This window comes from Tyto alba, unplaced genomic scaffold (genome assembly GCF_018691265.1).
Source record: "Tyto alba isolate M040663 unplaced genomic scaffold, T.alba_DEE_v4.0 Super-Scaffold_18, whole genome shotgun sequence".
In the NCBI taxonomy this organism is placed as follows: Eukaryota; Metazoa; Chordata; class Aves; order Strigiformes; family Tytonidae; genus Tyto; species Tyto alba.
In genome coordinates, this window is record NW_024881280.1 from 703,370 (window position 1) to 730,534 (window position 27,165).

The 27,165-nt window shown below is 46.6% G+C and overlaps 1 protein-coding gene across 1 annotated transcript in view; it reads right to left on the minus strand.

Annotated features, from left to right (window-relative positions):
• The window catches only part of LOC122153297 (inactive serine protease PAMR1-like), a 27,636-nt gene extending 1,279 nt beyond the window's left edge, over positions 1-26,357 (minus strand). Inside the window, exons 1-6 of the mRNA XM_042790927.1 lie at positions 26,149-26,357; positions 14,996-15,172; positions 14,110-14,238; positions 7,367-7,481; positions 2,098-2,315; positions 388-455 (exon numbers count right to left, since the gene is read on the minus strand). Of these exons, the coding sequence (XP_042646861.1) occupies positions 388-455; positions 2,098-2,315; positions 7,367-7,481; positions 14,110-14,238; positions 14,996-15,172; positions 26,149-26,221 (780 nt within the window). The 5' untranslated portion in view covers positions 26,222-26,357. The remainder of the gene's footprint in view (positions 1-387; positions 456-2,097; positions 2,316-7,366; positions 7,482-14,109; positions 14,239-14,995; positions 15,173-26,148) is intronic.
• Positions 26,358-27,165: the final 808 nt, after the last annotated feature.

Here is a 27,165-nt window from a genome sequence, read left to right on the forward strand (position 1 = left end):
ATTATTGGCTCCCATTTGACACTCGGCATGGGATGGGACCTAACACCTGCTTCCAGACCAGGCAGCACAGCAGGTTGTGTGGTTTCATTCTTTAATAACTACACATGCAGTGACCTTTTCTAAAAGGGATATAGGCTTTGCAGTTTATTTTGTATCAATCAAAACCTTTCCAGCAGCTGAACCAGTGACCTCCATGCACTCAGTGCCACTGCTTCAGCCAGCCCAGAGCTCAGAGGAAGGGAAGACGGAAAGGGAAGGAATTCAGTTCTGACTGCACAAGAGGCTTCTTCAGTCTTCTCCATTACACCCCTAAGGTGCTGGGGACATCAGATCACCTCTATGGCCTGGTGCACATCCTGTAAGCACATATGCTGCTGCTGCTCTCACCTGCAGCACAGGGAATTGCTCTAGCAAGCCCTGTGCAATCTGTTCTGAGGACCTCAGATTTTCTGCAGCTGTGCACAGAGGGAAATTTCAGGGGAAATGCTTCAGTTTGCAATGTGCTGACAGAGCTTTTGATCCTGTGCTTCGCTCACTTTCAATTCTACACTGCCCCATGCATGCCATGTTCTTCCTTCAAACTGTCCTGCCGGCCAGGTTAATGCTTCAAATCAAAAGACACTGGGAGTGTTTTAAAAGCCTTTCAATGCAGCTACACATTGGGCCAGAACAGCCTCATAATCAAGTGCACAATAAGACATCCTCACAAACTCTAAGAAGCCCTTTGGAACGTGCTCTGTGTGGATTACCACACTTGCAGCCACCCAGCCTCAGAATAATTACCACTAAAAATGAGGCGGAAATAAAGTGCTCAACAGTATTCAAATACCAAGTGTTCCCTGCTGGGCAGAGAAAACAGAATCAATTCAGCTTGCACCATATGGAAAATGTTAGTTCCCTAAGTGTAGGCAGCCCTTATGCAACATAGTCCACACCACATTCATTTGTTCTATATCATCTCTCCTGCTGCAAACCCAGGTGAACTATCAATAGTTAACTGCTCCTGCTATGTTGCTAACAGGTATTGGATGTAACATTTGAAGAACAGGGCAGGCTAAGAAATGGCATAGGCACTGCATCCAGTGGTATGCACGTTTCAGATTTCTAGTTCCACCCCAACCACTGTTAACAGCTGATTCACTGTAGGTTTGTGTTTTATACAAGGATTATATGAACTAACTAAACTTCCTGAGCCAGGTATACCCTGGATGACCTCATGAAATGTGGGTCACCAGGGTGTGCAGAGGGCAAGTTATGGTGAGTCACAGATCCTGCAGGGTTTATCTATGACAAAGCAGCACACTCTGATTAGCCTCCTGTGCCAGGAGCACTGAGGATAGATTTGATCAACATTCCCTACATAGCTAAACAAGGAAGATGCAGGAGGAGTACAGAGGTTGCATCATATGCAATGGCCAAATGAGGAGCCAGCTACACTTCCAATGTTACTTTGCAGCAGAAAGAAATGATTGAAAGCAGTGTGGGGAACTTAAGCACGAGTACTAACAAACACACAGGAATTCAGGAGCCCTGCTTCTGTCATTCATAACACTGAGTTCATCACATAATGGGAAATGCCTCTTTTTTTTATGTCTTAAAGTAAATGATCTGTCCTTTGTACATGCTTCTTTTTTTAAGCCCTAATGGTACAATACATGAGCCAACACAAGAGTCATGTCAGAGCACTTCCACTGAGCTAATTATGAGGCTTTGCAACAGGTTTTTGCTAATTGAGACAGCGACTCCACTCCAGCAAACAGCATTGAGCAATTCTGCAATTGCAGATACACACGACCCTTCCTCTATATCCTTCCATGCTCTTAGTTCTCAGACTCAAACAGAAAAGTCTCACAAAAGAGCAGCTTTTCAGTGCTCGCTGATGTGCTTGTTCTTCACACATGTAGAAGTAATTCAAGTCTTTGTTAGAAGAGCCTCATATTCACATGCCATCTGACGGCTTTTGAATCTTCCCTGCATTGACTTTGTGTAAGTTGATGTTGGCAACACAGCATGAAAGCTTTTAATGAAGCAAAACAAGGAGAGAGATTAGTGAAATTGAATTAATGAGTGGCATGTTCCACTTTCAGATTATTTTACCTGTAATTTCTTCAAAGACAGCATGAAATCCATCAAAGTTCTTGGATCCATCAGACTGGAAGAGGACATGGAGTGAAGACCCAGTGCTTCGGATGGGAGCTGGCCTCTCATTTCCACAGAATTTCTTAATTATTCGGCTATCCAAATTGTCCCCATCACGGACCTCCACATAGTCATACTGGCACACGTAGTCAAACTCCAGGCTCAGCATGGAAAATCTTGGGGAACAAGGACACAGAGTCAGACCGCATAATCTCACCTGTGCACCTTGACTCTGATTTATTTGGATGTTTAGTTGTGTTAGTGCCTTTTCCGCCTCAATGAATCAACAAGTCCCTAAGCATGAAGTCCCCCTCACTTCATCTCAATTTTTACATCATGATCCTTGGAAGCCAGCTCAACTCTACAGTCACTCCATAAGAATATTTAACTGGCAGAACAGTGAAGTCTAAATTGAAGTCATATAGCCTGTTCACATGCATCAGGTCCCCAACCACATTACAATGTTAGAACTTTCACCTAGGGTCAGACACTGTAGGGGGCATATTTCTACCATGGTTGTTCGCTAAAAATTGCTCTCCTTCTCTAAATAAAGTTATAAGTACTGAAAGTAACAGTATCAGAGACCAAGGCTCAAAAGCTATGTACACTGTGATGTTCAAGTCAGCAATCAGGGGTACAAGGAAAGCTTGAGGATGTAACAGAAGCAGAAATAGGCAGAGAAAGGGAATCAAAACCACAACAGCATGTTTTGCATTAGAAAGCAAAATGGTAGCAAATCCCCAGTGCCTGGCTCTTCTTTTGAGGGCAGAAATAAGGGACAGGAGTTAGTGCAGAAGGGAAATATTTAAAGCCTTTTCTCACAATATCTGTCTTTCCTAGCTTTGATCCAGCCACTGTGCAAGGCTCTTGTTCATTAACAGCAATGTTATATGCTGAGGTTTTAATTCAGTGGGGCACAGAGCCAAAGCATCCCACCAGAATATGAATGAGAAAAAAAAGAGAAACACCAAGTGCCTCTGGAGGGGCCAGCCTTGTTGAAGCAGATAAGAAAGAGAAGATCTGGGCCTGGGAGAGGCCATGCTACTAACTGTTCAGCAGAATACTTTATATATGAAACTCATGTACTCAGTCTTCCCAAGAGCTCCTAATGCCACAGACGTATTCAGGATTAGGTTACATCTCCCACTTGCCTATTCCAGTGTGGGCCTCATGATTTGCAAAGACTGCATTTTCACACCAAAGAGGTGAGACAAATTTTGGATCTGCTGATGGATCTCACAGCCTGAAGAGGCAAGAGAGTACTGGAGCCTATTTCCTGCTCTTCTCTTCTTGGGACTCAGGCCCCCATGTTAAGGAGGCCCCCATGTTTTGTGAAATGACCTTTCTCTGACTTATGAGCTGACTTAAGCCTCTTCACTATCTTTCTCCAGGTCATATGGTTGGGTTTAGAGCATCAGGAGTACACTACATACAGAGAAATGAATGAGCAGCTGTAGGAAGCTACACCAATGGAGCTGAGCCCCTCATTTTTTAAATCATTTGGTGGAATGTAGGATAAGAAGAAAAGGACATCTGCTTTAAATATGCAATAGAGAGATTAATTTAACCTAGCTTTGCATAAAATGCATGAGTTGAATTCTAGTTCTGTCAGGTTTGCCAGACATGTCCTCACAGGCATCAGGTTATACACTACATCTTCAAACATTCTTTCACTGGTGGATCATACCCCAGGGATCTACCCTTATGGAAGATATAGAGCAATACAAATTAACCCATTCATCCTCGTCACACTTACCAGGCTACAGTTTATCCTGACTCAATCTGAAAAATATTTACCACTTCTCTGAACAGGTACACTGCTGATTAAAATTACGTATGTGTGTAAGTACAGAAGGAAAGTTTCTGGGATGCCCACCATGTAATGGGAGTAGTATTATTTATAGATGTAAATAATAGTCTAGCAGTGTGTTCCTGAACAAAGAATATCAAGAGATACTCGTACACAGTGAAGGCACAGAATGAAAGAGCCATACACAGAATATTGCTTTTAATTGTTTGCTTTATCTGCTTTAAAAAATTATAAAAACAGAGTGGAAGATGTGAAAGGCAGAGGGGGTACAGATTTGCACTTTATTTAACTTAACAGAGAATCAGATACACTGTACTGATGACATGGGATCCCATGATAAGGACTCAGAATTGTCAGGTCAGGAAACCTGCCAAAGCTTTTCAAAGCCTCTTGGCTATGGCCCGGGGTTGACAGGACCCTTTACAGACCACGAGGTCTATTGCTGTTTAAATCACAGGTACAGCCAATGTAATGAACCTCAGTTCCCTCACCTGTGAAACTGTAACAATATTATAATTCTCTTGGACATTATGAAACTAAGCGTGCCAGCATCCAGTCTGACTACATTCACCAACCACTCTGAGGAAAGTCCTAGCCAAAGGAAAATATTTAAAACTGCATCTCTGCTGAGGCATTAAAGAAAATGATTGAAAGTTGCGAGCTGCTTCTACTGTGGTATGGCATCTCTGACATGGCTTGGGCTGAGGGAGCCTATACATCACAATCCAAATTAAAACAGGGCTGGAAAAAAGCAGAAAAACAAAGTACCACCACAATCTGGGTACCATTTATCAAAACAGCTCTGCTTAGCCAACCCCCAAAGGACTGTGTGGCACAGCTTGAAGCAAGGGAAGATTTATATGTGCTCCTGAGAGTTTGACTCTTCCTGCCCTATGTAAGCAGAGACAAACCACTTTGTTCCCCTTCTGTATCACACTGTCCCCATCCCTGCCATCGCAAGCCATCAGTGTCAGCAAACATGATTTGTGCACAGAGAGTGAAAAAAGGTTCTTTTGTTAGCAGTTGTGCTGATTCAGTACAAAGTTGGCTGTGCATTACAGTTCTAAGCAGAGCTAGCACACAAGAGGAGATCAGCATGTTTATATGAAAATGCAGTGAAGGCCACAATTCAGCATGGATGGTAGACCCAGGAGGAAGACTCTGGTGGCCTGCTTAGCTGTACCTGCCCTTCTATGTAGGAACAGCCTAATAAGAGAAGCTTTAGGCTAAATGTACCAGTTTTCCACAGTAACTGCTGAATTACCTCAATGGCCAGCTTTGAGGTGGTCCACCCTGATAACCTCAGCTGATTCAGAACACACTCCAGGGTTACCTTGCATGAGGTAGATATAGGTCCTCATGCTGTGTGTTTGCCCTGGAGGCTTCCTCATATGCATCCTGACTTGCAGGGTAGCAGGATTAAGTGTGGACATTCAGGACAGTTCCTGATCTTCCCTAGAAGTGTTGTGTCATCTCTGGGGATCTTTAGGCACCCAGACATCAAGCTCAGCTCAGGCTGGGAACAGGGCTTTAGGCTTCTCCAGTGCTACCCAGCTCAGATAAATGTAGTTGCTGACAACCAAAGGTTGGTAGCTCAGGCTGCCCTCTTGTAGACTTTCACAGTTAGAATGTAACATTATGTCACATCAAGTAGATGCCTAGTATTGTGTTTGTTTGACTGTAGGAAGGATGGACACAGGGAAAAAAGGCACTCTTTGCAGGACGTCCCTCGTTAAAGTTCTCTATCTTCTGGTAACAGCAAAGGTAAGCAGAGTGAACTGTACAGATCTCACGTGACACTAACATCTCCCTAGCATGCATGTGGGTGGTGCTCAGGGTCTAGAATGTAGGTCTGATTTCTCCAAAGATTTAGTACCTGTCAGTTTACCTTACAGCACTCCCCATTCCTCTGCCTTGAAAATGGATGAGAGTCTCCTTACTGCAGCCACAGCAAGTACTGCTGTTGGATCTAGTGTCCTTTGTTAAAATAGCCTTTCCTCCCTTTCTTGCACATTGTGCCTGGTGCCACCTGGCTGTCAACTCTTTTCTGGGAGATGGGTGCATTCACTAGTGATGTGCATGTCCTGCACTAGTGACTGTGCATCCACTTCCACGCTCACACACCCCCATAAAAGTGAAGACAAGGTGACACCTGTAGATCCTGAAGCACTTTTTCAGCCTTACAACTGGCAAAGCCTTTTTCAGAAATGTAAAAAATACCAGGTTGCCACCTCCCCGAGCTTGTGCTGTGCAAATCATACGCCTAGCCAACATCTTTTAAGAAAGGTAGGTACAGCTCATACCTGCTGAGACTGATACACAGTTGTGTCGTAAGAACACAAAACTCCTCCTCACAGCATTGCTCCCCCGTGTCTCCTACACATTTCTCCGGAGTCGAGAGGCTCCAACGCTATTCAGGCAATAATTGCAGCTGCTCATAATTACACAATAGGCTTGCATTTGCAAGTCTGAAGAAAAGGGCACTAGTGTGGGAATGCCACAAGCTCTTCTATTCTATTCAATTGATTTCACTTCCTCTTATTAAATAGTAAATCTCTCTTTAAACGTATAGGAAGAAATCTGTTTGCGTATCTAGCACAGTTCTTTTGCCTGGTATCCAAAGCTGGTGAAATATTGATGTGAAGGCTTTAACTACTGTTTTTATTCTATTAGCTAGTGGGTTTTGAATACAATCCCCTACCAAGCTTCCTGCTACATGTGTGAGCTCCCTGCTACACACATGTGAAAACAGTATTAATTACCCCAACTAGGGACTCTCCTGCACCAGGCAGGATACTCAATCAAGAACTGTGATCTTGAGTCAGCAGGGGCAGGTTAACAGGTCTAAGCATACACAGGTCAGAGGAGCAATGACTTGCAGGAGAACCACACACCCTCCAGACACAGGAATGGTAAGAGGAATAACTGAGGCTGGTAGAGGACAGGGTTGGTAAAATGAGTGAAAGAAAAATAAGAGGGAAAATGTAGGCTAAGTGCAATGCAGGTCCCATGGACAACTCTCTCCTGGAATGAGACATCATATCAAAATGTTCCTACAGCTTTTCTTCAAAGAATGTCTTAGTTCAGTCTGGTACACTCTTCAGAAAATATTAGGTGCTTTGGTATCAAGGTCTTGAAGAGGGCTCTAGAGAGATACATCATGCTCAATATCTGAAAAACTCTCCCTAGCATCCAGCTGTCCTAAATGGGAGTTGAAGGCACAGCATTGATTATTTGTGCAGTGGCTGCCCATCACATGCTCGACCAGGGGAAAGAGCTGAGGCACCAAATGCAAAGTGGTGGCTGTACTTTCACTGCCCCAGGGCTCCCGGATGTTGATCCTCATTAACTCCTGGCTATCCACATGCTCCAATGTCCACCTGAAACCAGTGCTGGCAAAAAGTCAGTATGACCTACCTTAATTCAATGTTAAATCCAGCTTGAACATGAATAGTCCATTCGCATCGTGCATTCAGTGGGTAACCCTCCAGCAAAATCTGACCTCTAGAAGACCGAAGAACCTGCCCACACCCTAGAGAGAAAAAAAAAAAGAAAAAATCTGTATGATGGACCTTCAAGAAGCATTTGAAGAAAATACATGTTGAAGAGGGTCCCAATACAGAGAGTGGCCCGAGTAACGACAATCACACTGATGCGGCTACATGTCGTCCCACTTTATTGCCCGAATCACTTGGTTATATACTTTGCACAGCAAGCACCAGCTGTTCACGCCCCCCATACCCCTGGATTATTGGTCATAAGCAACTTATCACGCACCCAAAGGGAAACTGTGATAGACAAGCATCTTGCGGTTTGCTGCATACTTGTGCTTAGCTTAGCCAGATACATAGCTGAGAAAATTCCTCATTAACAGATACAGTTCCTCACAACACAGCCCTTCAAGGTCATCCTCATAACACAGGTGTTGTTAGCAGTCTGATCTCAGGCCTGGATTGTCCAAACCTTGCAACAAAATATCATGGCCATTCTCTGTCAGAAATTCTACTACAACATGTAGAAGCAACACTGGAATGAGAAGACAGAGTAATTAGGAAGATACATGCTTCCTTACAAGGCAGTATATAAAATAATGGGACAGCCACACAATGGCTGTAAAGAGTTATGACTTTATTGAAGTATCGTCTAGGCTAAGAATGCCCCTAGAAAGGTTTTAGTTGATTGCTTCTCCCTGGTTTGCAATGCAGACCCATGAAGCCATTTCTTACAGCTTTTGCCCCACTCTTGATTAGCCTGCCCACCCACCTAGCTGATGCTCCAGCTCAGAACAGTTTTAATGGATCTCTTGTTGACCTGTGTAACCACTGAAGCTGAGGAAGCTAGTTGGAAAGTGCCAAAGGTACAATGAACACTTTAATTAGCTCAACTGAGTGAAACAATGAGAGGACAAGCTGTTGCACCCAACATCACAGTTCCGAGTCCTTCACAAGGAGTCTCTTGGAGGAAAAAGCTGAAGTATTCCTAGAGGAGACATCTGTTTGTCCTCAGAATTCACCACATTGTCCTTACATGTTAATGCCACCATGCCAATGGAGACATATAACCACCACAGCTCCTCCACTCAACGTAAGACATATGTAATACACAGCCCTCATCCCTTCTCTCAGGTTCATCCCTATCCTTCCTCTCCTCCTGTCCCGTTCTGCCTGTGTCACTCTCGTCTTTTCACCATACTATGGTGACTGCCCAGCATCAACAGAATAAGACGAGGTACTCTGGTCATTTGTGCCCAGTCTGAGAAAACCATCAGAGAACAATGACCTGAACAAACCACAGACAAGGTCACACACTGAGGAAGCAATATCTTTTCATGGTTATCCTGCAGCTGTCCCTAGGCAGCTGTCCAGGTATAGTTGTTCTAATTCTTCGTCTTGGATGTTGAACATTTTTAGCCCAGAGAGCTCTCTCACCTTCGGTAGCCTCTCCCTTTCTCCCAGCTATAAATTATGGCTAATGGTGTTTTTCTCTGTGGAAGAAAAGTTGTTTAGTCATCCTTGTAGAGCCTTCTGTGATCTGTAAATGCAAGTGCTAGCAAAATGCAGAGTTAAATCATTAAGCACCAAACAGAGCTAATTTCTCAGTTGCTACTTTCCTGACTACATTTTTCTGAATGGAGTCTTGTACATGGCTACATTCCCCAGTAAGCCTTCTGTTGCTTTGCTGGGGGATGAGGCTGTACCCAGAAATTGCAATTGAGTCTAACAGCATCACTGAACCAGGGGACTCTGATAGGCTGCACACCACAGATAATGAGCGTTAGTAAAAAGACAAATGACCCAAAAGACCTCCACAGCTACTCTCTTGCTTCTTTTTACCTTTTAGTCCAACAGAAAGCCCTGCTCCTTACATCTATTTCCAAAGAGGAACCCTAAACTTTTAACTAGTAACACAAGATGAATGTTTCCTACTGAAACAGTGGGTTTTAACACTCGTCTCAGGACTTTCCTTCCTTTGGGAAAAGAGGGTGACAGTGACCTGATTTGGTGAAGTACCAAGCATCTGCGGTTCCCATTGATCTTAGTGTCTGGAAATCAGTCCTGCTGAATCTGGTCTATGGGGAAATGTGAAAACTGCAGGTCAATTACTCCCCTTTCTTCTTCAGAAAGTGTTGCTCAAATGAAATACCCTTTGTTCATTTACCCTCAGTTACCCTTAATTAAGCAGGACCCAAGGAAATAGAAATCCTGCTCAGAAGAGTTCCTCAAAAGTGTTGCATTCTCCTCTGTGGCTTGCTTAGTTCCCTCTGAAAAAGGCAAGGATTAATGACTGTGCCCAGCAACCACATTAGGATTCAGCAAGTACAGCAGGATCTGCTGTGGTGCACATGAAAATGCTCCTTCCCACAGCAAGAAACAGGACCTTGTCCTGCTGCTGGCTTGTGCCTCAAAACAACCTGAGACAAAGCTGCTAAAAATCTTCAGATGGTTTGACAGGGGGCTTGGACCACCTCAAAGAAAGTTTCCCTTTCATCCCAAAAAGCTTTTGAGTTTTCAATGCCTTTAACAAAGGAAAGCCAAAGAAATGGTCCAAAGAGATACTTGTATGCATGGCATACTAAACACACTTTTGTTTTTGCAGTGGTACAGCCTGAACTCTCTGAACACTAGTGCCAAGGAAGTAGGTTTGGCCAGCAAAGCAGGTGGTCCAGAGGCCAAAGAGGAGCCATTCAATGACTGTCTCCAAAAGAATGTTCTCAGATTTGCTACCAACCTTCTCCACATGAAGCACCTTTGCAATCACATCAGATCTGTGCTCTTGTATCTCCAGCTCTTCTAGTACAAGTTAGGATGACTCCCGAGACCAACAGTTCAATCATCTGTTGATCAAAAGGAGTCTTTTCTCTTCCCATTCTGAATCTGCGGGAGACCTGGAAAGCTCTCAAAAATAATTTACATCCTAAACACAAATGCTGGCAAATTCTGCCTCATTTACCAAAAAAATAATCCACTTTGGCAGAGTGTCAGCATCCTTGTTCCGTTCCTGTTCCCAAAAAATAGTCAGCTTTCAGGGCCACTCTAAGATTTCCTCCAAGGCTTGTTACTAACAGAAAACAATTCAGGAGACCTCTGAGTTGTAGCCCACTGAGACCCATGGGTCAGTGGAGGGAGAGGTCCTGAGGAGACCTCTGGTAAGAACTCATTATCTGCTGTTTGATCGCCACAGGATCGATGTGGGGCTCCTTCAAAGGTCAAGATGAGTGAACAGAGAATGACAGTAGAAACATTACTAATATTCAGAAACAGGCTGATGTGGGAAGGCAGCTGTCACTCGTCATGCCTTGTTGCTACCTGTTGCTTGTCAGTCGCTAGTAGTATGTGAAACACTAATGTCAGCAAAGTCTCTAACACTACAAGTACTGTTGTTCGCCACAGGGACCACATTCGGACAGTGAGGCTCAGGACAGCTGTTGGATAACACCCCCTTGTTCCCCGCTTTGATGGAGTATGTGTTCTCAAGCAATATGACAATCAGAGGCTGACAATAGCTGTTGGAGTGTAGGGTACAGAGAAAAGGATCCTACAGGGTTATTTTTCATCAGGTTTTAGGTTCTGATGTGCCTTTTAGGGGATGATGGCCCAATCCAATCAACAGTCCCACTAGGAAATGTCCCAGGACCCAATTAACTCTATTCATCAGTGCGGTTTCTTCCTAATAACATTCCTTTGAACTACCTTATACCATTTCTCTTTTTGCCAAATGATTTGGAGTCCCTTGGCTACTTTTCAACCATGTCCACGCATCTGGCTGTGCCAACAGCCAGTACGAACCGGGCGGCCCCACGGTCCAGGCCATGCCGCGGCACTCCGGGGACATCACTGCTTCTGCTGGCAGTTCCCAGAAACGACTCCCCCCGGGGGCTCATCCTGTCCTCACGGTTGCAGGCAGCCCCACGACCGCTGCCCTGTAGCTGGGGCAGTGCTGCCAGCCCACGGCGCTGGACGGGGTACCCCAGGGGCGTGGGGCTACCGCGCAGGCAGCTGCCCTGAGGGTAACCAGCGCCTGCCCCACAGCTGCCCCCCACACCACCGCCGCCGCCGCATTAAACAGGCATTCATCCTGCCCCCAGGCTAAACTGCAGCCGCGCACTCCGCACCCGCGGCCCTCACCCCCGCTCCCCCCCGCGCCGCCATTCCCCCGCCTTGCTGACAGGGGCGGGCGGGGGCGCCGCGCGCCACCTCGCGGCGGCGCCTGAGGGAAACGGCAAGGCGGGCGGGCGGGGCGGGGCGGGGCGGGGCGGGGGAGCGCCCGCCGCGGCAGCGGAGGGGGGGGCCGGGGCTGTCGGCATGGCCGCCCGGTTCCTGCGGCGCCTGTGGGAGCCGCTTCCCGGAGCAGGAGCCCCGGGGCTGGGGCCCGGTGCTCCGCGGCAACGCCGCCCGCACCCCGCGAGAGGGAGACAAAAGCCCGGCGCTCCCCGGGCGGGCGGCCCGCCCCTCCGTCAGCTCCGCCGCGCTCGGGCAGCCGCCAGCAACCGCTCAGGCGTGGGGTCAGCGGGCAGGCTGGCCGGGCGCAGGGGCAGGGGCGAGCTGGGGGCGGGCGGGGGGATGCGGGGGCCCCTTGCGAGGGCCGCTGTGCCAGCAGGAGCCCTCCTGGCTGGCCGCCGGGGCCGCGCTGCTGCCCACGGCCGCCGGCCGGGCGCGGCGTGAAGCTCTGCCTGCAGCTCGTGTGCCCGACCGTCTTGGTCGGGGCAGGTCTCGCAGGCCGTCCGTGCGCTTGCGAGCAGGGGGCACTGGCGTTCGCAGTGTAGGATGAAGTAGGCAGATTACATTCACACCCACACACACACACCCCCCCGTTACTGTGGTTGCGCTCCTGTGTGTTTCCAGGATTAACTGGCACTCTGCCACCGGCGAGGCGCCTGGGGCAGGCTGCGGAGTTCCGGATGCGATCCCGCATGCAGGCACCAAAGAGAGATGGATGCCTCCTCCTGCGCTCTCCAACATGTGGAGCGTTAGCACGGGCACTGCTCCAGCGGCCAGTGCATGCTGTCGTTGAGAGGGGACCGGCTGGCTGCCCTGCAGATCCGACAGAGGCATGTCCGTATAGCTGCAGGCCAGCACCTGGCATGGCTACGGCCTGCTCGCCAGACAATGCGGTCCCCGGCCTATTGACAAGGCCCAAAGTGAGATAGCTGTGAGAGCCAGAGCAAGGGAGCTCAGGAGCGTGCTGGGAACGCAACTGCCTCCGGTGCTCCCCTTTGGCAGTGGAAGAGACAATAGTGCTGTCTGCCCATCCCTCCCCGCCTCTGAAGTACTGCAGAACAGCACAAAAGAGACCACGTCCTGGGTGTCACGCTGCTGCCCTCGGAAGAGTAAGTAACGGGAAAAAAACAGTATCAGAGAAAGCTCTGCAAAATTTCAGTATTACAGAAATGTCCAAATAGGTGTCGGTGTGAGGGTGTACTTGCTTTAAAACACAAATCAGCAGAGCAGGCTGAAATATACTGTAGCCAGCCAGTCTACTGAGGCAGAGGGAGGAAGGATTTGATGAGCTAATGATTCTTTCTTGGCTCTGCTCTTATAAAAAGTGCCAGGGGAGCTCAAGCATCGACCCAGAGCAAACGGGACTTTAAAGTGTTATTCAGAAATCACACCATAAACTGCAAGGGACTCAGTTTATCAGCTTCTGAAGTGCTGAGGTTGAGTTAGCCCTGTTGCCGAAACTTGATTCCCCGTATTCTGCTGTTTGAAGCAGTGATTTTATTTTGTTTGCTTTCATCTCCTGAATGGTCATGAGCTGTGTTAGGAAAGCAGGTTCAATTGGTGCTTTAAAATCAATGACTAAGAGGCGACAAGACTAGGGTGCGTAATGGACAGAACAGAGTAGGAAACACAGACTCTGCTTTCATCCCTTTCACTGAAATGTGAGCAGAGACAGTCAATAAAAATTGAAAGAGTGTTGGTGAGACGCTATGCCTTCACTGATGGGAAATTGGTAAAGGAAATTCTCGTCTTAAGTGTTTCAAATTATCTTATGGAATTTGTTATTAAGAGATAGCATTGGGACCAACATCTTAGCAAAATCCGAGTAGTGGGAGCTTTTGTACACCCTCGGGAATAAGAGCTTCAGATATCACTACCAGAGCCTGGAACATTCCCAGTCCATCACAGCACTGTTTGCAGTTGCAAGATGCTGTTTTCCAGAGCTGCCCTGGAGTGTGTTAGAGCTGTGTGGAGGAGGGAGGAAGTACTGGGACTTCCTTGGGGCTGGTTCTGCAGCCCAGGGGTTGAAGGAGGACAAGAGGAGAAGCTCTTTGGTATAGCTGTTGCCCTTGTAAGTGTTTACGCTTTGCTGAAGGCCTCTGGGGAATTAGTTTTGCTGAAGTATGTCCAAGAAATGCAGAGAACAGAAGATTTCCAAAGTCACAGTAGTTAAAGTTTTAAAATAAACCAAACCAAAACAGAAGTTCAGTAGGATTGTAACCTCCCATGACTTCAGGCCCAGGCCGATCCCTAGCAGATGAGCACTGGGAGAAAAGTATTCCCCACTGTAACTCTGCTTACTCCCTGGTTGTCTTTGCCCTCTCTGCCTGTGCTCTTTGCAAGTCACTGTACAGGAATAACTGGAAAGGCACAGCATGGCTCTGGCTCCGTCCCACCACTCCCTGTCCCTGACGTACCTCCCTGCCCGTGTAGGACACTTACTCATGCAGTCCCCTCCGTACCAGCCAGCTCTGCACTCTGCACAGTAGATCCCCTTGATGTAGAAATCGTCAAGTGTCCCTCCCCAGGAACCATTACGGCAGGACTTGCAGTTCTCAAAAATGGTGCAGCCTGAAAGGAGAGCCACTGCATTAGAGGAAACCCAAGGTGGATTGTCCTGTGGGGAGAGGAGAAGCCTCTCTTTTCTACAAAAAATGCTAGTGATGTTAGTGACTGCTGCAGGGCTAACAGCTTCCACACTGTGAACCGTACCCAACCTCCTCCCCCAAACCCTAGGCAGCTCAGACTCTGAAATTTGGAACCAAACTCCTAGTCTGACTTGCCCAAATCTCTCAATCTCATTGCTCCAACTGTAAAAGCCTGTCTCAGGAGTCTGAATGTGGATGCTGGTGCCGCTCAGGCCCAGACCAAGTGGTTTCTGATTTCTTCTAACCTGGTCCTGTCTCCTCCTGCTCTCAATTTTGCCCTTTCCTCCTTGCTAGCTGGACTTCCAAGTCATCTCTCCCTTTTGGTTTTGGGGATGTAAATCATCCCAGAGCACCTACAAAACACTCCTGGTGTGAAGCCATCTGCAACGTCACCCTTTGGCAGCTCCCAAACCTGCCCAAGATGCCCTGAGGGCAACACTGCTGGTAGAAAGTGTTGTTTGGTTTTTTTTTTTTTTTTAATGGCAGTGATTCTACGTGATGCAGGGGCACTTTGCCAAATGTCAGTAGTGTGGCAGGGAGAGTTCCTGAGGAGATGCAAGGCAGTCCCATACCCCAGTGAGATGTGCCTGCCCTTCCCACCCCACTGCCCAGCAGCTACCATTAGGTGCTGATGCTTTGGCCAAAGATCTGGTGAGAACACAATGTGGTCCTAAACATACCTGGGTGGATTAAGCAGGAGTCACACTCATTCTCCTCGTTCCTGCAGCAGGGAATGGTGTAGCCCACTCTTTCTTTCTGTCCTGGGCAGATGCACTCAATTTGGTCGTATTCACAGCACTCCCGACACATGATATTCCACTCGGCACCCGGGCAGTTTTCATTGATCACCGTGTACTCTGCAAGTGAGGAACAGAGAGGGGGACACATGAAAATAATCCATTATCTGCCAAGGATTGACAGGATCTATTATTCAGCAATTTGTCAGATCATGTGTGTCATGAGGCTGGTGGAGGAAATCCCAGCCCAGGAAATCCCAAACTACGTGGTAACACGTGGCCAAAATGTCAGCTCGGTTTGGGTGTCTAAAGAATACACAGGCAGTTTTGCAGTGCCAGCCAGAGGAGGTAAACAGACCAGAGGGAAGGAATATGTCCACTTCAGTCTTTTCCCTGAAGGCTTTCTCACTTCTGTGGTGAGAAAAATAGTTTAAGAAAACCACAGAGGATGATGTCACATGAGCAAGTCTTCTTCAGATTGCAGGACTGGTTTACGCACTCATATGGAGTATAGATTATCTAAGTTATAATAGCATGTTTTGGTCATCTTTCTGTTTGTGAATTTGCTACTCTTGAAGACTAGGGTGTCCACCAGGAAAGGCCGATTTTGAGGCTGGGTTTTAGCCAGTTTCACTCCCTATTTTCACACAGAAGTACATGGTGTTACAGCTGGCTTCACTGCCAAAGGAAACAAGATTTTTCATTATTTCTAAAGGTTCACTTTGTCTGGCATTTCTAATATGGTAACATTATTAATATCTTTTTATGATTTAGCATAGGCTCATATGGTGATATTTAAGCTATGCTGGAAGTGCCCTTTTAGGAAACGACCTCAGACTGTGACTCTGGACTGCCATACTAAGTGCAGATCCCATCTTTCTTCACCAGCAGGCTGTCTAAATTCTACAAAGTGAAATCTAATGAGCACATGGTGCTGTCAGCATGTCTCCTAACCAGCTGACAGACCTGATGACTGCTTTCATGGAGTTTGATGGTAAAAAGAGAGAGAGCAAACTAGAAAGACAAGACATGACAGAAACATAATGAGACTATCTCTTTCTTCTTCCCTCTCTCCTTCCCCTTTTTCTTTTTTTTTCCATTGTGGTTAGGTAACATCCTTTTTTCTTTTGTTTTAAACTCTGAGTAACAGGGCTGCCTCATCATTGCAACAAGCCATACATCTTGAAGGCACAGCACTCCCGCCTGTGCCTGTACCTGGCTCCCTTCTCACACTGCTGGTTTTTGTTTCATTGTGCCTCATAACCTAATTACCGTACCTGCTGGAGCTCCCTACCACTGAACCTTGCTGCTCTGTCTCACTTGGTTCTCCACGGCCTAATGAAGCCTAGTTCCTGGAAGCTTATATTTTCCCCTAATGATACTTACTGGCCCCATAAAAAATGGACCACAAAACTGTTTCTTCATTTTTCTCCCTTTGGCTGGGAAATGAAATTCAGCCCCCCAGGCTCTTCAGAACTGAGACTTTCCCTTGTGTCTGGTGTACTGACCAGGGAGAGTCCACCACTGCTCTGAGTTTGGGAACCAGGCTGCTGTTTGTGCTGAAATCTTTCTATTCCCCCTCCCCACCCCCATAATCATTCCAAACAGAAGAAGAAAGCCGTTTCTGCATTCAATAAGGTTCTGTAATTTTTTTATTCCAATAATAAATTCTTGCATCAAAATAACCTTGGTGTTTGGCACTTATATAGCCTTTTCCCTGTAGATCTCGACATGCTCTACAAAGTCCTTTTTCCAGATGGGAAACTGAAGCACAAGGGAGGTAAAGTGACTTTGCTCAAGGTCCCAGAGAAAAAAAAAAAAAACAAAAACAATAGCAGAGCCAGAATTAAACTCATGCCTTCTAATTCCCAGAACAGCAGTCAGTCAACTTGGCCAAGTTGGGACTTCTTAACCTATGGCTATTATTCTCTTTTAATGAAGCCATTTATCTATGAACTGTATTTTATTCAGATTCCAGGGCAAATTGGTTACACGTGTCTAATTATCTTATTAGAACTGACACTCAGTTTTATACATCTCACCATACATGACTGAAAATAGCTGTTTCTGTGGTATGTGGGGGTGGGGGTCTCACTCCTTGTTGAAGGAGGACTCCCCAAAGTCTGAGTAATAAATAACTACCCAACACTCGGGAGCTTCCTTCAAATTCTCATGTTTCCCTAGAAATCTAATTTCTCTCAAGATTGCTAAAGCGTATTAATAAAATGTCTATATCCATGTGGGTTGTAGCTGTAAATTGCCCAAGAGAAATTGCCATCTGTAAAATGATCCGAATGTTCACAGGCAAAGTTGTGCTGGGGTAACTAAGGCACGTCTCCATCCTTGCAGGAATTCAAAACCTAGTGAGATAAGGCTGTGAGCAACACAACATATCTTCCAGGTTAGCACTTCTCTGAGAGAGGGGCTGGACCAGATGACTTCCAAAGGTCCCTTTCAACCTAAATTACTCTATGCTTCTATGAAATATTACACATGTATTTGTATGTGTGCAGAGAGTGAGTCTGTGTGCATATGGATATTTATATGTACAGTTTGTGTACACAGCAGGGCCAAAAGGCAAATGCCACACTTACTCGTGGTGAATCGAATGAATGTATTTGTAGAGTAAGTTGAGTTTAAGGTAATATTTAGTGTTAAGATGGGAGCAGCAGATCTTGGCCCATAAATAATTGTAAAGATAAATTTGCTGCTACCTAGGAATGCTGTTTGCTCACTTCTTGCCCTTGTCTCAACTCAGACAATTAAAATAGACTGTCTTTTGGTTTAGTGACATTTTAATTCCCTTTCAGGTTCTCAGGTACTGCAGTTTGGGCAACATATATAGCCTCGACAAGGCAATTTGTGCATTTGAGATTTTTTTTTAAGTGATCCCCTCTAAGATTTTCTTCACAGAAATCATGAAATCTATTCTGAAGTTTTGTAGAAGCTGTTCTTTAAAGAAATTTTCATGAAGACTTCATGCACCTCTTTAATAATGGTAGGATCCCTTTTGTTTTGCGTAAGTATCTCCAGACTACGGAACAAAAGGCAAAGGAAACATTTCTCTCAGAAATTTAAGAGGGAGGTTCTCAGAGCTGCTAGCATGCGTAATGAATGTTTGTGTTGCTGAGCTCAGCCTGGGCTCCAGGGAGGAAGAGGCATAACCCCACTCCCCCTTGTGTGTTTGGAGAGTGGTAACCACTGGCAGCTCCCCACACCCACACTTGGCTATTATTACCCCAAAACAGAAGAGAATGAGTCAGGGAAGAGTCGGGGGAGATTTACTGACTGTGTAAAATACTGGAAGTCAGGCCTTGGCCAGCTGTGGCAGAGATAATTGTGGGGTGCTTTGTAGGCCTGACTTGATAATCCTCCAAAGCAGGCAGTCTGGCTTGCAGGCAGTGGCTGCATCTCCCAGCATCAAACACAGTCCCGAAAGTGGCTTGACCTGATTGTGGGAGAAGCAGGAAGGAGCTGCTTGACAACCCATGCAAACTGTTTAGCCAAAAAGAACAAACAAGTCTCTGGACAGGCAAATAAACAGTGGATTAATTTATGGGATTTTAATGATGGAAGAAAAGCCCATGGAATGGAGGCGTAAACAGTACACATGGAAGCAGCTCAAGACCATGGAAACCAAGCAAGAAATGGCTGTGTTGGGAAAGCATGTGAACCTCCAGGGAAGGTGCCAGAGGGAAGACCTCCCTGGCTTCAGAGCCTGGCAGAGCACAATGCAACATTTCACCCGAAGCTTTCAGTCCAGCCTGAGGTAGAAGTGAGGTGGGAGATGAGCACTGAGGCATACGCAGGGAGGCTGGTAATCCTCATGCATTTCCAGGTTTGGATGGCAACACGTTCATGTTTTTCACCGACTTCTGCACTTAGCGAGACTGCCTACTCCCTATAGCAAGTTTCAGATCCTAAATGCTGTTAGCCTTTGTAAGATGGCAGTAGGAGGGGATGTTCCCACTCGGTGTCCTCCCTGCTAGCGGTGTCAGTCTGAGCATTGGTACAGCAGTGGCAACTCATCACAGCAATGCTGCCACCTCCCCTGATCCTCAGTGCTGAGCCGGGGCCTTGGAGGAGCGAAAGGTGGCCCTGAGCCTCCTCTGTGAAAGTCTGCATGTGGGGGATGAGCTGCAGCAAGGAGAAGGTGCAGCAGGACCGTGTGGAGGGGTGGGCTGACTGATCCTGCTCTGGCCTCTGCTGAGCCAGCGCTGGGAGCTGAGCTGTTGAGAAGCAGATGAAGAGCATCTGCAAAGGAGCTGGCATCAAATGAAATGCACAGCCCATTTTCTGAGTAGTTCAGTGCTTACTGACTTTCCCTGTCAGTAGCAGGACCTCGGTTTCTCCACAGATCCTCAAGAGTGCAATGGTGAAACTTTCAGCCTTTGCTCTTGATTTTGACTTGGCTCAGTGTTTGCCTTTTTAAAAGTGGTGCTTGCCTGCCTGCCTCTGTACCATGAACCCACGGGAGCTAGTGAAGTGAAGGAGTGGAAGAAGGTTATTCCATGTGCTGCAATAGCTTGGAGGGTAATTAGTTTTAATCTGGTGGAGTATGAAGCTTCTGCTGTCACTAACGTCCTTTACAAAGTTGCAGCAAATCCAGCTCTGATTTGTCTTGCCAGGCTCACCTACATCCCTCACTTTCTCTGGCCCAGAATTCCCTTTTTTGCTTCTTATTTTTGTTTCACCTTTTCAAAACATGCCGACTTCCTTGTCCAAGATGTGCTTGGGCAGCCTGGTGTGCAGCAGAGGAGCTTGAACAGTTAGCGATGTAGTCATCATCTCCCTGACACACACAAAGAGTGTCTGTTTTTCCTATCACCCTTATGGTCTGGGCAGACATATGACTCAGCCATCTTTGTCCTTGCTAAACCTCAAATACTATCCTGTTCCAAACGGCAGGACTTTGGAAAATTAGGTGATAAAAACCACACAAGAAATTATTTTATTAGTATTTGGGAAGGGTTGTGATGGAGGTTTGAGAGAAATAGTGTTTGAAATTGAGTGGAAATGAAACCTTCCTAAAGGGTAGTTTTTACTACACCATTCTGAAAATCAAGAAGTCTCCTCGGAAGATAAGTGAAGGCCCCGTTAGCCCTCACCCTTAAGACTGGAGATAAGTTACGTATGCCAGTGAGTTCAAAGAGGATGCCCAAGTAATAAGAAAATAGCTGCAAGGATAAGACCATCTTAAAGCACTAGTTCTATTCAATACAAGGTCTGCTAGAAAGAATAGTGATGAATCCTGTGGGATATACAGTGAGAACATACTTACAAGCACATTGCTGCTTCAGGGTTGGGTCAGGCTCATCATGGTAAAACTTCAGCTTCAGCACACTTGTCTTTTGCCATGGTGAATTTGTCAGTCATAGATACCTTGCTAGGTAGAAAGGGGATTTCTGTCCCAAGGTCCAAGAGCTGGGAAAAGCATATGGCTAAGAACTAAGGTGAATTGAAGCAAGCCTGATTACACCAATTAACTCTTGTGTCTTCCACTTCTTTGGAAGAATGACTTTTTTGGGGCTGCAGTCACTTTAAGCTGATATATGCCCATGCTGCTGCTGAGGTGGGACACTTTCCTCTCTTCTCTCCCTGACTTCCCATTCCCACTCCCTGTCTTTGTGCTGGTATTAGCTGCTACGTGGGGGGATCAGAGGACAGATCCAGCAGAAAACCAGTTTGCCATCTCCTTCTGTCATTGGGAGAAAAAAAAAAGAAAATTTTACAACCTAAATGTGCTCTACAGTCCTCCAAAAGACAGAGCACCTTAGGACCCTGCTGGATATATATATTTATCAGGACTCCTGAAAGATGAAAGTAAGTGCTTTATAAGGACAGCCATATGTTAGTCTGAACTGATGAAAGTTCCCATCCTACAAGTCCATTTTGTTACCCTGCAAAGATAAGTTGTCCTTCCATGCCTCAATTTATCCATCAGCACATTGGTAAAACACTACTTAGGTTCAAAGAAGTATTGTTTCAAATTACTTTGAAAAGGGGTATACTAATTAACAGTGCATTGTAAATAAAACCAGGTATGAACAGGTATGTCTCTAAAATTGGAGTCCATAGAGGATGACTATTTCAAAGTGATTATTCAACCAGCTCATGTTCCATAGATGAGAACCTGCCCCTTTTTATTTGACTGCATTTAAATTTTTCAGCATGATGCTCAAAAACAATTACTGCCTTCTGCAGAAAAAAGAGCTTTTGAGTTTGAGGGAGCAATTTCTTAAGGCTCATACTAAGGAATGTTTGGCCATGTAATAATTCTGAACTGAAGCTTTCTCATTTAAAGAAAAAACAGCTCCAACAGAGGTGAGACCTAGTAACAGCCAACATTTTCTTTAGGTCTGTCTCATTTTTATTGCTGTTTTATCCTGCTCTTTACTTACTCAGCTCTACTGTCATTGCACAGATGAACAAGCTGGGTCCTACCCCATAGGTATCAAGTGTGTGGATGTTAACAACAAGAAGAGCTCTGAGCACACGAGATCTAGAATTTGTCATCTGGAAATGAGAAACATGTTGGGTGCAACTGTGGCTCCACTGTGATGAACAGTAAAACTTTTCATTTGATTTCATTAAGGCCAAGAGGAGTAGACCTCGGAAGGAAAGAGATGTTCCCTCTGAGAGGCTTTTACTAGGGGTCTTGGAAAATGGTATAGCCGAAACCATTAATAATGAAGGAAAGTGCAGGTCTTTATTCTTAACCTCTTTTTGCCTCAGATAACCTATTGTGTAAATGATGCCTATTTTCCTAATCGATGTGTTAAGAGGATGAAAGGGATAATGCTGTTTCTAAAAGCCCTTGCTTCTCTTTAGAAATTATGTACCTATTATTCTTTTTAGCAGCTGGGCTAATTAAAAGAGGAGCTAAAATACATCCCTGTTTTAGTTTTACTCAGTGCGCTTACTTTATGGGTCGCAGACCTTTGCTAAATAATTAGACTGCTTCTCCTATAGAGTCAGTTAGCATCCTTTCCTGGCCATTAGCGTGTGCTTTCACACAGTGGTAAGAGTAGGGGGGGAGAAACCAGAAAGGATTTCCATTAAAAAAAAAATCAAAGCCAGTGTGTGAACACAGGGGGAAACCAACTATACTAAGCTGAATCTGTCCACTTAATAAATGTGTGTTAACTCAACTGTCTTTTTTGTCCCAAATGCAGGATTGTGTTGAAAGCAGACTAAACTACTACAGAAAGTATATTCTGTTTAAGAAATGCATTGAAAGCCTGTTTAGTGTAAGTACAACTGTGTTCTGCTGGATGAGACCACTGTTGTCTTAAACTCTACCTTTTTAACAATTCAGAATATGTTTCACATAGAAAAAAAGGCTAATGCGCATTCTCCTTTGATTCAGGAATTGAGGTCTGCCTAATGTTTTCAAATAGGAGGGTCTCTATTCCAGGTTTCCTGTTGTCATACAGTGTTTAGTAGCTATAAATTCAGAAATAAATAGTTCTGAAGTTCTTCCTGTAGGCTGTAGGTTTGCTTCATCGTGCTCCTACAGTAGTGCTTTTTTTACATTTGTAAGCTTCTATTCTTAACTAGGCTATGACAAACAAAGCATAAACTCCTGACACTTCTACTCCAAGGAGAGAACTGTTAGTTCAATAAAAAGATTATTTTTGAGGTCTCCATCAGGTCCTTAACAGGATTTCCCATGTGACTTCCAAGGCTTGTACTTCTCTCCACACTGCTTTGTTTTGCTTTGTCTGTGATAAAAATCAAGTAACTCCGTGTAACTAAAAGGAAAGCCAAATAAAAATTGTGCTTCCTATTTGTGAGGTCTAGACTTTGCCCATCTAATTGCTGTAATGGTGGGATAATGCAAAAACAGCATTAACACAAATAGCTCTAGGGTTTTCTATTTCCAGTCTTAACTGAAAACTGGACTGTCAGTACTTTCTACACGTTAAAGCCTCAGTAATCTCACTACTGCTCAGCCAACGTTTCCTCAGCTGTGATGCCTAACCTGTTGGGTTGTGGCATTCCCACCATTTTCCTCTTTCAATAAACCTGCATGCCCTGCAGGCCCTCCTCTTGCCTGCTCCACCCTATGCTTCCACAGGACTGACAGGTAGCCCCAGGGTAGGATGCTTGTTGCTGCTGGAAACTTCCCCTTCCCTTTATTCCTACATTTCAGCAGCCCTTGTTCACTGGTGGTAAGCTGCATCGTGCAAAATAGAGCCATACTCCATACCTCCCAAGTCGAAATTCTGCTCCTTTTCCCCATTTTCTTGTAGCAAACCCTTCTATCCCCTCCTTTCCCTTTAGGGACAGACCATAAAAATTATGCTAGTGTGACCAGGAAGAGATTTTGCTTGCTTTGTGCTGCAAGACAAGGAACAGAAACAGGTAATAAATTTAGCACTTTTGAGTTAGTGACAGCCTGGATGAGGTTAGAGAGCCCAGACTTTGCTAATAGGGTCTGGGGGGCAAAGCTAGACTTCTTCAACAGCGGAGAATATTTGGGAATCTGTGGAGAAGAGGCAGCTACATGACCACATAACACGAGAATATGCTTGTGTTATAAACATGGAGGAGTGATGCTGGACCTGTTGTGAGTGGTTGCTTGCTGTAATGGTGCGAGACCTGGATCACATTGGCAGTTTTACTTCCTGTTAATGTTGTCCAGACAGAAATCATCCAGACAGGCAGCAGCAAAACCCCTGAGCCTCCATCTCAAATTTTACTCCTTACGGCTCCCCAGGGATGTGTAGCCCAGCCCTAACCAAGGGCTGCAGATGCCCTCAGGCAGCCAGCCCCCTGTCCCTGCTGACAGCTTGTCTCCCTGCCCGGTGGCCTGCCTCCCCACTTGCCCTGCACCTCATCCCTGGTCCTGCAGGAGGGAGAGGGGCACCCACGTCCCCACGGGAGCTCACACTGCCGGCAGCGCCCACGCCGCACTGCAGTGCTGAGGGCTCCCTCTGGGTTGCTGGAGGGGCAGGTGCTGGGCACTGGCAGGATAACAGGGGCTGCTGGGAGCCCTCTGAGGTGGCCTCAGGGTCGAGAGTGAGTAACCCCAGATTTTCTCCAAAAAAGAAAGCAAACCTCTTTTCATTTGTCCATGCTAGGAACCTAAACATGTGAACTGAAGTAACCCATTTGCTAAGATTGAATGCATCTGGATACATCTGAGTGCATCTGGCCTCCACTTCTCTAGACAGAGGCTGGATGGGGAGGGGAAGAGAAGTTGGGAAGGGTTTAGATAGGGAGAAACACACACAAACACACATATATTTTTAAGGAAATATGAGTCACTTGCACTTCAAGCTTATTCCAAAAATCAATTCCCAGACCTCCCTGACTCCTGCCCCCAAGTCTTGAAGCAAGCCCTGTGCAACTGGGTGTGATAAATACGGATAAAAATTGGATACATCTGTGGGGAGGAGGCAAAATGCTCTTTTCCAACCTGCCCTGACATGCTAAGGCCACCACACTTTTGAATCCCTCCCCTGCCTCTGAGTGCCCCCGCCGCCGCTGCCGAGGGGAGCTCCTGGCTGCCCCTCATGCTGCCAGCTCTGTGCCGGGCACTCCACCAGCAGCAGAGCAGGGGAGGGGGCGAGGGGGATGGCCCTCCTCCATGTGTCCCCCAGGCCCTTGTCTCACTGCTCCTGGCGCCTGTGGAGCTGGTTTGGGGGGGAACCAATGTCCTCCCTCGCAAGCTCGCATTGCCTGTCGTTGTCCTTCCTCCTGCCTCCCCTCGTCGCTGCTGCCGAGGGGGCCCCCGGCAGCTCAGTGTCTGCCCACTTCTCGCCATGAGAGACGTGCCGTCTGTCCCCTCAGCAGGAAGGATTCGTTGCCCATCGAGCCACTGGACAGCCGCAGCCCATGCCTAGGGCTGCTTTGCCACCAGCAGGACTATTTATTTCTGTGCCACTCCAGCACATGGCACGGAGCGCGGCCGGCGTGCAAGGTGGCATGTGGCTGAGGGGCAGGCCACCACGGGGGACAAATCGGTGCATGTGGGACAAAGGTGTGGAGAAGCAATCTGTGCTCGTGCCCCACGGGGAAGCTCTGGCAGGACGGTGCTGGTGGCCGGCCTGGCAGGCAGACATCCCTGGCCACCACCCATCACCTGCACCCTGGGCCCCAGGGTCTGGCAGGGAAGGGCACTACAGAGGCAGACCCTGGTGAGGTGGGCTCTGAAGTGCTGTCCTTGACGCACGTTATTTATAGCCACCACAGCTGAAGTGCCTGCATACCTGACAGCTCCCCGGTAAGAGTCACTTACCTTGCCAGGAGTGCTGCCACTGGCGGCAGCTTGAAGGGTGGGTGATTTGAGGGCACCTCACCGCCCCGTCCTTAGGGCTGCAGCTCCCCAGAAGGCAGCCTGCGACGCTGACAGCTAGCTGCTGCAAGCAGCTCCAGCCACCTCCAGGTGTGAACAGCCCACGTTCGTGGCCATAACAACAGCAAATTTGCACTCGGTAGTAAATGCTTTTTGCTTAACCTTGTTAAGAAGAAACCTTACATGCTGGTTCAGCTGAAGCTGGAGTCAGGCTTGAGTATAAAAAAGATCATTCTGCTTTAACGAGGCTTCCCCTTCGAAAGAATAATATTGGCAGAACTAAAGCCCAGATCGGAAACAATGTGTGACTTTTGTTTTCCTTTTTTTCCCTTCACTTTTTTCCTCCTTTGCCTTCATTCTTGGTGTTGGGGCTGGAGAGGAAAGTCTCTGTCTTGCCAAACTAAACAAATTACGCTTTACAATTCAGAGACTTAAATGCCTCTTTTTATCATCATTTCCTTAGCACTGAGCGTTGAGAAAATAAAGCAGTAGTAAGTGAAGTGATTGCATACCCTTTTCTTGATGGCCATTGGCAAAAAAATCCAGCCAGTTGTTTCGCTTTAAGGCTATTAAGTTTGCCTGGAAATCATCCCTGGGCAAACCTCCCCCCACACACACTCCATACCAGCAAGAAAAAAAAATAAATAAAGCAGATCCCCTTCTTTCTATTATTACCATTCCTGCAGATCTCTCTACCTCCCATGACAGTGCATGAGATCAAACCCCTCTGACCACACTTAAGGAAAGGGACTCATTCGGCTGTGCCGGGGACGCACACATTCACTTACGGTACCTCTTGGCAAGCAGGAGATGAGCAGGAGCTGGAGGAGAGTGAGTCCTACATGTGTCCAGGGGGCTCGCTCCATACTGCCCAGGCCAGTGCAGCGGTGTGACTGCTCGGGAAGGGAAAGCAGGCAAACAGCTTTTACTGGGACCTCACCAGCTCCAGGCTGCGAGGGATCTCGGATTTCAGACCTCAGCTCGCTCCCATCCTCACCAGAGGGGAACTACCTTCAAGAGACTTCTCAGGCGTCCAGAAGCACGACGTCACCCCAAACCTCTCCAACTGCTGCCTTAACCCTTTCTGGACTCTGGCAGCCAATCCCTTTTGTGATGGGTTTGTTGGCTCAGTGCTCAGCTCTGAGATAGCGATTTTCATCTCAGAAAGAAAGATAGTGTAAAGGGAGAAGAAACAGAAATGTGAATATCTCTTTATATGAGTCATCCCAGTTGCGGTGGGTGAGCTGAAGTTACAGACATCTCCAGAAGGAGGCACTTCGTACATGCTGCCCTGGGGCTTGCAGGGGTTGGCACATCCCCAGGGTGCTGCCCCTAACAGCAGGTCTGGGCATGGGGTGGGTGCAGAGGGGGATGCTGGCCCACGCTCCCCTCACCGGGCAGCTGGCCAAGTGGCATGTTCCCCTGCACAACATGCTTAAAATAGCCGTGCATTCTTAATGGTGGGGCCGATGAATGAATGAAGCTCACTAGAAGTTCACAGCAGATGAAAACCACAGAACACAAAAGGAATCACTTGGCATACACGCGCTCAAGCTAGTCACAACCTTTTTACAGAGTCCATTTCTGCCAGGAAATGTGATTTTGGCAAAATTGAAATGTTTTGTCGGAACATGTTGATGTTGAGGAAATGTTCAATCCAAACAAAGGAAACCATTTATTTTGGATTTTATCTTTGTGTCATATTTTGTTTTCCCTTTTCTATTAGCACATGATACTGATTTTATCTGGTCTTCAGCCCATGTTTCATAGCAGTATATTTCATTTTTTCTAATATTTTTCTTGCACAATT